At 46.0% G+C, this 14742-nt stretch overlaps 1 protein-coding gene across 13 annotated transcripts in view; it reads right to left on the minus strand.

The window, feature by feature from the left end:
- The window catches only part of LOC113503568 (titin-like), a 50204-nt gene that overhangs the window by 14110 nt on the left and 21352 nt on the right, over nt 1-14742 (minus strand). For 6 of the 13 annotated variants that reach the window (XM_026886505.1, XM_026886415.1, XM_026886258.1 and 3 more), the window contains 2 exons: nt 5636-7267; nt 2-5389 (listed from right to left, as the gene is read on the minus strand). In XM_026886505.1, the coding sequence (XP_026742306.1) occupies nt 2-5389; nt 5636-7267 (7020 nt within the window). The remainder of the gene's footprint in view (nt 1; nt 5390-5635; nt 7268-14742) is intronic. The other 7 variants (XM_026886074.1, XM_026885694.1, XM_026886002.1 and 4 more) reach the window with 7 other exon arrangements.

The following is a 14742-nucleotide window of genomic DNA, read 5'->3' on the forward strand; positions in this document are numbered from 1 at the left end:
CCGTCTGGCCCTACGGAATCCTCGAAAGTGGTCTCTTCAGGAAGCTCGACGATTTCAACTGGTTGGTGGTCTTCAGCCTCCTGGGGTGCTTGTTTTTCGGTGACAGTCACTGTAGTGATAGGTGCTTCATCGTCTTTTTCGATCGTTGTGATCTCGGTAACCTCTTGTTTCGGTCCTTTCTTCTTCTTGATGACACGCTTGGTTGTCTTGACGGTTTTCACATCTCCAGTTTCGGATCGAACTTGTGTGACTTGTACAGTTTCTGGAGTTTCCTCGATGACTTGGGCCTTGTCCGGCTCTTGCAAGTCTTTCAAAGGAGTGACAGTGTCGTCCGTCAGCTCTTCTGATTTGTAAACAGAGACGACCGGTTGTTGATCGTCTTCTTGTTCTGTGACGATTTCTGTGGTTTCGACCTTTGGACCGACCTTCTTTTTGATGACTCGTTTGGTCACCTTTTTCTGTTTGGGCTTACCATCGGGAGACTTTGTCTCCTCGACTGTGGTCTCCTGGGGAAGCTCGACAATCTCAATGGGTTGCAAGTCTTCCACGTGTTCCGGAGTGTCTTCAGTTACTGTGACTGTTGTGATAGGAGCTTCATCATCTTTTTGGATCGTGGTTATTTCAGTGACCTCCTCTTTAGGCCCCTTTTTCTTCTTTATTACCCGCTTTGTGGTCTTGACAGTCTCCACATCACCTGATAGTGTACGAACTTGTGTTACTTTGACTGTCTCGGGAAGTTCCTCGACTACGTCAGCATTGTGTGTATCGTGTAAATGTGTGAGTGGTGTGGCAGTGTCGTATGTGAGTTCTTCTGTATTGTGTACAGTGATAATGGGTAAAGTGTCGTCTGTGTGTTCGGATGTTATGTGTGTAGTTTTCACCTTTGGTCCTACTTTCTTTTTAATAGTACGTCTAATAATTTTGGTGTGTGTTTTCTTACCGTCTGGCCCTACGGAATCCTCGAAAGTGGTCTCTTCAGGAAGCTCGACGATTTCAACTGGTTGGTGGTCTTCAGCCTCCTGGGGTGCTTGTTTTTCGGTGACAGTCACTGTAGTGATAGGTGCTTCATCGTCTTTTTCGATCGTTGTGATCTCGGTAACCTCTTGTTTCGGTCCTTTCTTCTTCTTGATGACACGCTTGGTTGTCTTGACGGTTTTCACATCTCCAGTTTCGGATCGAACTTGTGTGACTTGTACAGTTTCTGGAGTTTCCTCGATGACTTGGGCCTTGTCCGGCTCTTGCAAGTCTTTCAAAGGAGTGACAGTGTCGTCCGTCAGCTCTTCTGATTTGTAAACAGAGACGACCGGTTGTTGATCGTCTTCTTGTTCTGTGACGATTTCTGTGGTTTCGACCTTTGGACCGACCTTCTTTTTGATGACTCGTTTGGTCACCTTTTTCTGTTTGGGCTTACCATCGGGAGACTTTGTCTCCTCGACTGTGGTCTCCTGGGGAAGCTCGACAATCTCAATGGGTTGCAAGTCTTCCACGTGTTCCGGAGTGTCTTCAGTTACTGTGACTGTTGTGATAGGAGCTTCATCATCTTTTTGGATCGTGGTTATTTCAGTGACCTCCTCTTTAGGCCCCTTTTTCTTCTTTATTACCCGCTTTGTGGTCTTGACAGTCTCCACATCACCTGATAGTGTACGAACTTGTGTTACTTTGACTGTCTCGGGAAGTTCCTCGACTACGTCAGCATTGTGTGTATCGTGTAAATGTGTGAGTGGTGTGGCAGTGTCGTATGTGAGTTCTTCTGTATTGTGTACAGTGATAATGGGTAAAGTGTCGTCTGTGTGTTCGGATGTTATGTGTGTAGTTTTCACCTTTGGTCCTACTTTCTTTTTAATAGTACGTGTAATAATTTTGGTGTGTGTTTTCTTACCGTCTGGCCCTACGGAATCCTCGAAAGTGGTCTCTTCAGGAAGCTCGACGATTTCAACTGGTTGGTGGTCTTCAGCCTCCTGGGGTGCTTGTTTTTCGGTGACAGTCACTGTAGTGATAGGTGCTTCATCGTCTTTTTCGATCGTTGTGATCTCGGTAACCTCTTGTTTCGGTCCTTTCTTCTTCTTGATGACACGCTTGGTTGTCTTGACGGTTTTCACATCTCCAGTTTCGGATCGAACTTGTGTGACTTGTACAGTTTCTGGAGTTTCCTCGATGACTTGGGCCTTGTCCGGCTCTTGCAAGTCTTTCAAAGGAGTGACAGTGTCGTCCGTCAGCTCTTCTGATTTGTAAACAGAGACGACCGGTTGTTGATCGTCTTCTTGTTCTGTGACGATTTCTGTGGTTTCGACCTTTGGACCGACCTTCTTTTTGATGACTCGTTTGGTCACCTTTTTCTGTTTGGGCTTACCATCGGGAGACTTTGTCTCCTCGACTGTGGTCTCCTGGGGAAGCTCGAAAATCTCAATGGGTTGCAAGTCTTCCACGTGTTCCGGAGTGTCTTCAGTTACTGTGACTGTTGTGATAGGAGCTTCATCATCTTTTTGGATCGTGGTTATTTCAGTGACCTCCTCTTTAGGCCCCTTTTTCTTCTTTATTACCCGCTTTGTGGTCTTGACAGTCTCCACATCACCTGATAGTGTACGAACTTGTGTTACTTTGACTGTCTCGGGAAGTTCCTCGACTACGTCAGCATTGTGTGTATCGTGTAAATGTGTGAGTGGTGTGGCAGTGTCGTATGTGAGTTCTTCTGTATTGTGTACAGTGATAATGGGTAAAGTGTCGTCTGTGTGTTCGGATGTTATGTGTGTAGTTTTCACCTTTGGTCCTACTTTCTTTTTAATAGTACGTCTAATAATTTTGGTGTGTGTTTTCTTACCGTCTGGCCCTACGGAATCCTCGAAAGTGGTCTCTTCAGGAAGCTCGACGATTTCAACTGGTTGGTGGTCTTCAGCCTCCTGGGGTGCTTGTTTTTCGGTGACAGTCACTGTAGTGATAGGTGCTTCATCGTCTTTTTCGATCGTTGTGATCTCGGTAACCTCTTGTTTCGGTCCTTTCTTCTTCTTGATGACACGCTTGGTTGTCTTGACGGTTTTCACATCTCCAGTTTCGGATCGAACTTGTGTGACTTGTACAGTTTCTGGAGTTTCCTCGATGACTTGGGCTTTGTCCGGCTCTTGCAAGTCTTTCAAAGGAGTGACAGTGTCGTCCGTCAGCTCTTCTGATTTGTAAACAGAGACGACCGGTTGTTGATCGTCTTCTTGTTCTGTGACGATTTCTGTGGTTTCGACCTTTGGACCGACCTTCTTTTTGATGACTCGTTTGGTCACCTTTTTCTGTTTGGGCTTACCATCGGGAGACTTTGTCTCCTCGACTGTGGTCTCCTGGGGAAGCTCGACAATCTCAATGGGTTGCAAGTCTTCCACGTGCTCCGGAGTGTCTTCAGTTACTGTGACTGTTGTGATAGGAGCTTCATAATCTTTTTGGATCGTGGTTATTTCAGTGACCTCCTCTTTAGGCCCCTTTTTCTTCTTTATTACCCGCTTTGTCGTCTTGACAGTCTCCACATCACCTGATAGTGTACGAACTTGTGTTACTTTGACTGTCTCGGGAAGTTCCTCGACTACGTCAGCATTGTGTGTATCGTGTAAATGTGTGAGTGGTGTGGCAGTGTCGTATGCGAGTTCTTCTGTATTGTGTACAGTGATAATGGGTAAAGTGTCGTCTGTGTGTTCGGATGTTATGTGTGTAGTTTTCACCTTTGGTCCTACTTTCTTTTTAATAGTACGTCTAATAATTTTGGTGTGTGTTTTCTTACCGTCTGGCCCTACGGAATCCTCGAAAGTGGTCTCTTCAGGAAGCTCGACGATTTCCACTGGTTGCTGGTCTTGAGCCTCCTGGGGTGCTTGTTTTTCGGTGACAGTCACTGTAGTGATAGGTGCTTCATCGTCTTTTTCGATCGTTGTGATCTCGGTAACCTCTTGTTTCGGTCCTTTCTTCTTCTTGATGACACGCTTGGTTGTCTTGACGGTTTTTACATCTCCAGTTTCGGATCGAACTTGTGTGACTTGCACTGTTTCTGGAGTTTCCTCGATGACTTGGGCCTTGTCCGGCTCTTGCAAGTCTTTCAAAGGAGTGACAGTGTCGTCCGTCAGCTCTTCTGATTTGTAAACAGAGACGACCGGTTGTTGATCGTCTTCTTGTTCTGTGACGATTTCTGTGGTTTCGACCTTTGGACCGACCTTCTTTTTGACGACTCGTTTGGTCACCTTTTTCTGTTTGGGCTTACCATCGGGAGACTTTGTCTCCTCGACTGTGGTCTCCTGGGGAAGCTCGACAATCTCAATGGGTTGCAAGTCTTCCACGTGTTCCGGAGTGTCTTCAGTTACTGTGACTGTTGTGATAGGAGCTTCATCATCTTTTTGGATCGTGGTTATTTCAGTGACCTCCTCTTTAGGCCCCTTTTTCTTCTTTATTACCCGCTTTGTGGTCTTGACAGTCTCCACATCACCTGATAGTGTACGAACTTGTGTTACTTTGACTGTCTCGGGAAGTTCCTCGACTACGTCAGCATTGTGTGTATCGTGTAAATGTGTGAGTGGTGTGGCAGTGTCGTATGTGAGTTCTTCTGTATTGTGTACAGTGATAATGGGTAAAGTGTCGTCTGTGTGTTCGGATGTTATGTGTGTAGTTTTCACCTTTGGTCCTACTTTCTTTTTAATAGTACGTCTAATAATTTTGGTGTGTGTTTTCTTACCGTCTGGCCCTACGGAATCCTCGAAAGTGGTCTCTTCAGGAAGCTCGACGATTTCCACTGGTTGCTGGTCTTGAGCCTCCTGGGGTGCTTGTTTTTCGGTGACAGTCACTGTAGTGATAGGTGCTTCATCGTCTTTTTCGATCGTTGTGATCTCGGTAACCTCTTGTTTCGGTCCTTTCTTCTTCTTGATGACACGCTTGGTTGTCTTGACGGTTTTCACATCTCCAGTTTCGGATCGAACTTGTGTGACTTGTACAGTTTCTGGAGTTTCCTCGATGACTTGGGCCTTGTCCGGCTCTTGCAAGTCTTTCAAAGGAGTGAAAGTGTCGTCCGTCAGCTCTTCTGATTTGTAAACAGAGACGACCGGTTGTTGATCGTCTTCTTGTTCTGTGACGATTTCTGTGGTTTCGACCTTTGGACCGACCTTCTTTTTGATGACTCGTTTGGTCACCTTTTTCTGTTTGGGCTTACCATCGGGAGACTTTGTCTCCTCGACTGTGGTCTCCTGGGGAAGCTCGACAATCTCAATGGGTTGCAAGTCTTCCACGTGTTCCGGAGTGTCTTCAGTTACTGTGACTGTTGTGATAGGAGCTTCATCATCTTTTTGGATCGTGGTTATTTCAGTGACCTCCTCTTTAGGCCCCTTTTTCTTCTTTATTACCCGCTTTGTGGTCTTGACAGTCTCCACATCACCTGATAGTGTACGAACTTGTGTTACTTTGACTGTCTCGGGAAGTTCCTCGACTACGTCAGCATTGTGTGTATCGTGTAAATGTGTGAGTGGTGTGGCAGTGTCGTATGTGAGTTCTTCTGTATTGTGTACAGTGATAATGGGTAAAGTGTCGTCTGTGTGTTCGGATGTTATGTGTGTAGTTTTCACCTTTGGTCCTACTTTCTTTTTAATAGTACGTGTAATAATTTTGGTGTGTGTTTTCTTACCGTCTGGCCCTACGGAATCCTCGAAAGTGGTCTCTTCAGGAAGCTCGACGATTTCAACTGGTTGGTGGTCTTCAGCCTCCTGGGGTGCTTGTTTTTCGGTGACAGTCACTGTAGTGATAGGTGCTTCATCGTCTTTTTCGATCGTTGTGATCTCGGTAACCTCTTGTTTCGGTCCTTTCTTCTTCTTGATGACACGCTTGGTTGTCTTGACGGTTTTCACATCTCCAGTTTCGGATCGAACTTGTGTGACTTGTACAGTTTCTGGAGTTTCCTCGATGACTTGGGCTTTGTCCGGCTCTTGCAAGTCTTTCAAAGGAGTGACAGTGTCGTCCGTCAGCTCTTCTGATTTGTAAACAGAGACGACCGGTTGTTGATCGTCTTCTTGTTCTGTGACGATTTCTGTGGTTTCGACCTTTGGACCGACCTTCTTTTTGATGACTCGTTTGGTCACCTTTTTCTGTTTGGGCTTACCATCGGGAGACTTTGTCTCCTCGACTGTGGTCTCCTGGGGAAGCTCGACAATCTCAATGGGTTGCAAGTCTTCCACGTGCTCCGGAGTGTCTTCAGTTACTGTGACTGTTGTGATAGGAGCTTCATAATCTTTTTGGATCGTGGTTATTTCAGTGACCTCCTCTTTAGGCCCCTTTTTCTTCTTTATTACCCGCTTTGTCGTCTTGACAGTCTCCACATCACCTGATAGTGTACGAACTTGTGTTACTTTGACTGTCTCGGGAAGTTCCTCGACTACGTCAGCATTGTGTGTATCGTGTAAATGTGTGAGTGGTGTGGCAGTGTCGTATGCGAGTTCTTCTGTATTGTGTACAGTGATAATGGGTAAAGTGTCGTCTGTGTGTTCGGATGTTATGTGTGTAGTTTTCACCTTTGGTCCTACTTTCTTTTTAATAGTACGTCTAATAATTTTGGTGTGTGTTTTCTTACCGTCTGGCCCTACGGAATCCTCGAAAGTGGTCTCTTCAGGAAGCTCGACGATTTCAACTGGTTGGTGGTCTTCAGCCTCCTGGGGTGCTTGTTTTTCGGTGACAGTCACTGTAGTGATAGGTGCTTCATCGTCTTTTTCGATCGTTGTGATCTCGGTAACCTCTTGTTTCGGTCCTTTCTTCTTCTTGATGACACGCTTGGTTGTCTTGACGGTTTTCACATCTCCAGTTTCGGATCGAACTTGTGTGACTTGTACAGTTTCTGGAGTTTCCTCGATGACTTGGGCTTTGTCCGGCTCTTGCAAGTCTTTCAAAGGAGTGAAAGTGTCATCCGTCAGCTCTTCTGATTTGTAAACAGAGACGACCGGTTGTTGATCGTCTTCTTGTTCTGTGACGATTTCTGTGGTTTCGACCTTTGGACCGACCTTCTTTTTGATGACTCGTTTGGTCACCTTTTTCTGTTTGGGCTTACCATCGGGAGACTTTGTCTCCTCGACTGTGGTCTCCTGGGGAAGCTCGACAATCTCAATGGGTTGCAAGTCTTCCACGTGTTCCGGAGTGTCTTCAGTTACTGTGACTGTTGTGATAGGAGCTTCATCATCTTTTTGGATCGTGGTTATTTCAGTGACCTCCTCTTTAGGCCCCTTTTTCTTCTTTATTACCCGCTTTGTCGTCTTGACAGTCTCCACATCACCTGATAGTGTACGAACTTGTGTTACTTTGACTGTCTCGGGAAGTTCCTCGACTACGTCAGCATTGTGTGTATCGTGTAAATGTGTGAGTGGTGTGGCAGTGTCGTATGTGAGTTCTTCTGTATTGTGTACAGTGATAATGGGTAAAGTGTCGTCTGTGTGTTCGGATGTTATGTGTGTAGTTTTCACCTTTGGTCCTACTTTCTTTTTAATAGTACGTCTAATAATTTTGGTGTGTGTTTTCTTACCGTCTGGCCCTACGGAATCCTCGAAAGTGGTCTCTTCAGGAAGCTCGACGATTTCCACTGGTTTCAGCTCTTCGACGTCTTCAGGGGCCTTGTCCTCGGTAACAGTGACCGTGGTTATGGGAGCCTCGTCATCTTTTTCGATCGTTGTTATCTCGGTGACTTCTTGTTTCGGTCCTTTCTTCTTCTTGATGACTCGCTTGGTTGTCTTGACGGTTTTTACATCTCCAGTTTCGGATCGAACTTGTGTGACTTGCACTGTTTCTGGAGTTTCCTCGACGACTTGGGCCTTGTCCGGCTCTTGTAAGTCTTTCAAAGGAGTGACAGTGTCGTCCGTCAGCTCTTCTGATTTGTAAACAGAGACGACCGGTTGTTGATCGTCTTCTAGTTCAGTGACGATTTCTGTGGTTTCGACCTTTGGACCGACCTTCTTTTTGATGACTCGTTTGGTCACCTTTTTCTGTTTGGGCTTACCATCGGGAGACTTTGTCTCCTCGACTGTGGTCTCCTCGGGCAGCTCGACAATCTCAACGGGTTGCAAGTCTTCCACGTGTTCTGGAGTGTCCTCAGTTACTGTGACTGTTGTAATAGGAGCTTCATCATCTTTTTGGATCGTTGTTATTTCAGTGACCTCCTCTTTAGGCCCCTTTTTCTTCTTTATTACCCGCTTTGTGGTCTTGACCGTCTTCACGTCACCTGTTTCAGTGCGGATTTGTGAGATTTGTACTGTCTCGGGAGTTTCCTCCACTACCCTTGCAAAGTGTGGTTCGTGTGAGTGTATGAGTGGTGTGGTCATGTCATCAATGAGTTCTTCTGTTTTGTGTACTGTTGTGATTGGTGTAGATGCATCTGTTTGTTCAGTTGTGATTTGTGTTGTTTCGAGTTTGGGACCTACCTTCTTTTTGATAATGCGTTTTGTGATCTTTTTGTGTGTTTTCTTACCGTCTGGGGTGACAGACTCCTCTACTGTTGTTTCTTCGGGCAACTCGATGGTTTCCACAGGTTTCAGCTCTTCGATGTCTTCAGGGGCCTTGTCCTCGGTAACAGTGACCGTGGTTATGGGAGCCTCGTCATCTTTTTCGATCGTTGTTATCTCGGTGACTTCTTGTTTCGGTCCTTTTTTCTTCTTGATGACTCGCTTGGTTGTCTTGACGGTTTTTACATCTCCAGTTTCGGATCGAACTTGTGTGACTTGCACTGTTTCTGGAGTTTCCTCGACGACTTGGGCCTTGTCCGGCTCTTGTAAGTCTTTCAAAGGAGTGACAGTGTCGTCCGTCAGCTCTTCTGATTTGTAAACAGAGACGACCGGTTGTTGATCGTCTTCTTGTTCAGTGACGATTTCTGTGGTTTCGACCTTTGGACCGACCTTCTTTTTGATGACTCGTTTGGTCACCTTTTTCTGTTTGGGCTTACCATCGGGAGACTTTGTCTCCTCGACTGTGGTCTCCTCGGGAAGCTCGACAATCTCAACGGGTTGCAAGTCTTCCACGTGTTCTGGAGTGTCCTCAGTTACTGTGACTGTTGTAATAGGAGCTTCATCATCTTTTTGGATCGTTGTTATTTCAGTGACCTCCTCTTTAGGCCCCTTTTTCTTCTTTATTACCCGCTTTGTGGTCTTGACCGTCTTCACGTCACCTGTTTCAGTGCGGATTTGTGAGATTTGTACTGTCTCGGGAGTTTCCTCCACTACCCTTGCAAAGTGTGGTTCGTGTGAGTGTATGAGTGGTGTGGTCATGTCATCAATGAGTTCTTCTGTTTTGTGTACTGTTGTGATTGGTGTAGATGCATCTGTTTGTTCAGTTGTGATTTGTGTTGTTTCGAGTTTGGGACCTACCTTCTTTTTGATAATGCGTTTTGTGATCTTTTTGTGTGTTTTCTTACCGTCTGGGGTGACAGACTCCTCTACTGTTGTTTCTTCGGGCAACTCGATGGTTTCCACAGGTTTCAGCTCTTCGACGTCTTCAGGGGCCTTGTCCTCGGTAACAGTGACCGTGGTTATGGGAGCCTCGTCATCTTTTTCGATCGTTGTTATCTCGGTGACTTCTTGTTTCGGTCCTTTCTTCTTCTTGATGACTCGCTTGGTTGTCTTGACGGTTTTTACATCTCCAGTTTCGGATCGAACTTGTGTGACTTGCACTGTTTCTGGAGTTTCCTCGACGACTTGGGCCTTGTCCGGCTCTTGTAAGTCTTTCAAAGGAGTGACAGTGTCGTCCGTCAGCTCTTCTGATTTGTAAACAGAGACGACCGGTTGTTGATCGTCTTCTAGTTCAGTGACGATTTCTGTGGTTTCGACCTTTGGACCGACCTTCTTTTTGATGACTCGTTTGGTCACCTTTTTCTGTTTGGGCTTACCATCGGGAGACTTTGTCTCCTCGACTGTGGTCTCCTCGGGAAGCTCGACAATCTCAACGGGTTGCAAGTCTTCCACGTGTTCTGGAGTGTCCTCAGTTACTGTGACTGTTGTAATAGGAGCTTCATCATCTTTTTGGATCGTTGTTATTTCAGTGACCTCCTCTTTAGGCCCCTTTTTCTTCTTTATTACCCGCTTTGTGGTCTTGACCGTCTTCACGTCACCTGTTTCAGTGCGGATTTGTGAGATTTGTACTGTCTCGGGAGTTTCCTCCACTACCCTTGCAAAGTGTGGTTCGTGTGAGTGTATGAGTGGTGTGGTCATGTCATCAATGAGTTCTTCTGTTTTGTGTACTGTTGTGATTGGTGTAGATGCATCTGTTTGTTCTGTTGTGATTTGTGTTGTTTCGAGTTTGGGACCTACCTTCTTTTTGATAATGCGTTTTGTGATCTTTTTGTGTGTTTTCTTACCGTCTGGGGTGACAGACTCCTCTACTGTTGTTTCTTCGGGCAACTCGATGGTTTCCACAGGTTTCAGCTCTTCGACGTCTTCAGGGGCCTTGTCCTCGGTAACAGTGACCGTGGTTATTGGAGCCTCGTCATCTTTTTCGATCGTTGTTATCTCGGTGACTTCTTGTTTCGGTCCTTTCTTCTTCTTGATGACTCGCTTGGTTGTCTTGACGGTTTTTACATCTCCAGTTTCGGATCGAACTTGTGTGACTTGCACTGTTTCTGGAGTTTCCTCGACGACTTGGGCCTTGTCCGGCTCTTGTAAGTCTTTCAAAGGAGTGACAGTGTCGTCCGTCAGCTCTTCTGATTTGTAAACAGAGACGACCGGTTGTTGATCGTCTTCTTGTTCAGTGACGATTTCTGTGGTTTCGACCTTTGGACCGACCTTCTTTTTGATGACTCGTTTGGTCACCTTTTTCTGTTTGGGCTTACCATCGGGAGACTTTGTCTCCTCGACTGTGGTCTCCTCGGGAAGCTCGACAATCTCAACGGGTTGCAAGTCTTCCACGTGTTCTGGAGTGTCCTCAGTTACTGTGACTGTTGTAATAGGAGCTTCATCATCTTTTTGGATCGTTGTTATTTCAGTGACCTCCTCTTTAGGTCCCTTTTTCTTCTTTATTACCCGCTTTGTGGTCTTGACCGTCTTCACGTCACCTGTTTCAGTGCGGATTTGTGAGATTTGTACTGTCTCGGGAGTTTCCTCTACTACTTTTGCAAAGTGTGGTTCGTGTGACTGTATGAGTGGTGAGGTCATGTCATCAATGAGTTCTTCTGTTTTGTGTACTGTTGTGATTGGTGTAGATGCATCTGTTTGTTCTGTTGTGATTTGTGTTGTTTCGAGTTTGGGACCTACCTTCTTTTTGATAATGCGTTTTGTGATCTTTTTGTGTGTTTTCTTACCGTCTGGGGTGACAGACTCCTCTACTGTTGTTTCTTCGGGCAACTCGATAGTTTCCACAGGTTTCAGCTCTTCGACGTCTTCAGGGGCCTTGTCCTCGGTAACAGTGACCGTGGTTATGGGAGCCTCGTCATCTTTTTCGATCGTTGTTATCTCGGTGACTTCTTGTTTCGGTCCTTTCTTCTTCTTGATGACTCGCTTGGTTGTCTTGACGGTTTTTACATCTCCAGTTTCGGATCGAACTTGTGTGACTTGCACTGTTTCTGGAGTTTCCTCGACGACTTGGGCCTTGTCCGGCTCTTGTAAGTCTTTCAAAGGAGTGACAGTGTCGTCCGTCAGCTCTTCTGATTTGTAAACAGAGACGACCGGTTGTTGATCGTCTTCTAGTTCAGTGACGATTTCTGTGGTTTCGACCTTTGGACCGACCTTCTTTTTGATGACTCGTTTGGTCACCTTTTTCTGTTTGGGTTTACCATCGGAAGACTTTGTCTCCTCGACTGTGGTCTCCTCGGGAAGCTCGACAATCTCAACGGGTTGCAAGTCTTCCACGTGTTCTGGAGTGTCCTCAGTTACTGTGACTGTTGTAATAGGAGCTTCATCATCTTTTTGGATCGTTGTTATTTCAGTGACCTCCTCTTTAGGCCCCTTTTTCTTCTTTATTACCCGCTTTGTGGTCTTGACCGTCTTCACGTCACCTGTTTCAGTGCGGATTTGTGAGATTTGTACTGTCTCGGGAGTTTCCTCCACTACCTTCGCAAAGTGTGGTTCGTGTAAGTGTATGAGTGGTGAGGTCATGTCATCGATGAGTTCTTCTGTTTTGTGTACTGTTATGATCGGGGTAGATTCGTCTGTTTGTTCTGTTGTGATTTGTGTTGTTTCAAGTTTGGGACCTACCTTCTTTTTGATAATGCGTTTTGTGATCTTTTTGTGTGTTTTCTTACCGTCTGGGGTGACAGACTCCTCTACTGTTGTTTCTTCGGGCAATTCGATGGTTTCCATAGGCTTCAGCTCTTCGACTTCTTGAGAGGCCTCGTCCTCGGTTACAGTGACAGTGGTTATGGGAGCCTCGTCATCTTTTTCGATCGTTGTTATCTCGGTGACTTCTTGTTTCGGTCCTTTCTTCTTCTTGATGACTCGCTTGGTTGTCTTGACGGTTTTTACATCTCCAGTTTCGGATCGAACTTGTGTGACTTGCACTGTTTCTGGAGATTCCTCGATGACTTGGGCCTTGTCCGGTTCTTGTAAGTCTTTCAAAGGAGTGACAGTGTCGTCCGTCAGCTCTTCTGATTTGTAAACAGAGACGACCGGTTGTTGATCGTCCTCTTGTTCTGTGACGATTTCTGTGGTTTCGACCTTTGGACCGACCTTCTTTTTGATGACTCGTTTGGTCACCTTTTTCTGTTTTGGCTTACCATCGGGAGACTTTGTTTCTTCGACTGTGGTCTCCTCGGGAAGCTCGAAAATCTCATCGGGTTGCAAGTCTTCCACGTGTTCTGGAGTGTCCTCAGTTACTGTGACTGTTGTTATAGGAGCTTCATCATCTTTTTGGATCGTGGTTATTTCAGTGACCTCCTCTTTAGGCCCCTTTTTCTTCTTTATTACCCGCTTTGTGGTCTGGACCGTCTTCACGTCCCCTGATTCAGTACGGACTTGTGAGATTTGACCGGTTTCCGGAGTTTCGTCGACGACTTTGGCGTAGTCTGTAGGTTGAGAGTATTCGAGAGGTGTAGTGGTGTCATCGATGAGTTCTTCTGTTGTGTGTACTGTTGTGATTGGTGTAGATTCGTCTGTTTGTTCTGTTGTGATTTGTGTTGTTTCGAGTTTGGGACCTACCTTCTTTTTGATAATGCGTTTTGTGATCTTTTTGTGTGTTTTCTTACCGTCTGGGGTGACAGACTCCTCTACTGTTGTTTCTTCGGGCAACTCGATGGTTTCCACAGGCTTCAGCTCTTCGACGTCTTCAGAGGCCTTGTCCTCGGTTACAGTGACCGTAGTTATTGGAGCCTCGTCATCTTTTTCGATCGTTGTTATCTCGGTGACTTCTTGTTTCGGTCCTTTCTTCTTCTTGATGACTCGCTTGGTTGTCTTGACGGTTTTTACATCTCCAGTTTCGGATCGAACTTGTGTGACTTGCACTGTTTCTGGAGTTTCCTCGATGACTTGGGCCTTGTCCGGCTCTTGTAAGTCTTTCAAAGGAGTGACAGTGTCGTCCGTCAGCTCTTCTGATTTGTAAACAGAGACGACCGGTTGTTGATCGTCTTCTAGTTCAGTGACGATTTCTGTGGTTTCGACCTTTGGACCGACCTTCTTTTTGATGACTCGTTTGGTCACCTTTTCTGTTTGGGCTTACCATCGGGAGACTTTGTCTCCTCGACTGTGGTCTCCTCGGGAAGCTCGACAATCTCAACGGGTTGCAAGTCTTCCACGTGTTCTGGAGTGTCCTCAGTTACTGTGACTGTTGTAATAGGAGCTTCATCATCTTTTTGGATCGTTGTTATTTCAGTGACCTCCTCTTTAGGCCCCTTTTTCTTCTTTATTACCCGCTTTGTGGTCTTGACCGTCTTCACGTCACCTGTTTCAGTGCGGATTTGTGAGATTTGTACTGTCTCGGGAGTTTCCTCCACTACCCTTGCAAAGTGTGGTTCGTGTGAGTGTATGAGTGGTGTGGTCATGTCATCAATGAGTTCTTCTGTTTTGTGTACTGTTGTGATTGGTGTAGATGCATCTGTTTGTTCTGTTGTGATTTGTGTTGTTTCGAGTTTGGGACCTACCTTCTTTTTGATAATGCGTTTTGTGATCTTTTTGTGTGTTTTCTTACCGTCTGGGGTGACAGACTCCTCTACTGTTGTTTCTTCGGGCAACTCGATGGTTTCCACAGGTTTCAGCTCTTCGACGTCTTCAGGGGCCTTGTCCTCGGTAACAGTGACCGTGGTTATTGGAGCCTCGTCATCTTTTTCGATCGTTGTTATCTCGGTGACTTCTTGTTTCGGTCCTTTCTTCTTCTTGATGACTCGCTTGGTTGTCTTGACGGTTTTTACATCTCCAGTTTCGGATCGAACTTGTGTGACTTGCACTGTTTCTGGAGTTTCCTCGACGACTTGGGCCTTGTCCGGCTCTTGTAAGTCTTTCAAAGGAGTGACAGTGTCGTCCGTCAGCTCTTCTGATTTGTAAACAGAGACGACCGGTTGTTGATCGTCTTCTTGTTCAGTGACGATTTCTGTGGTTTCGACCTTTGGACCGACCTTCTTTTTGATGACTCGTTTGGTCACCTTTTTCTGTTTTGGCTTACCATCGGGAGACTTTGTCTCCTCGACTGTGGTCTCCTCGGGAAGCTCGACAATCTCAACGGGTTGCAAGTCTTCCACGTGTTCTGGAGTGTCCTCAGTTACTGTGACTGTTGTAATAGGAGCTTCATCATCTTTTTGGATCGTTGTTATTTCAGTGACCTCCTCTTTAGGTCCCTTTTTCTTCTTTA

This window comes from Trichoplusia ni, chromosome 1 (genome assembly GCF_003590095.1).
Source record: "Trichoplusia ni isolate ovarian cell line Hi5 chromosome 1, tn1, whole genome shotgun sequence".
Lineage (NCBI taxonomy): Eukaryota > Metazoa > Arthropoda > Insecta > Lepidoptera > Noctuidae > Trichoplusia > Trichoplusia ni.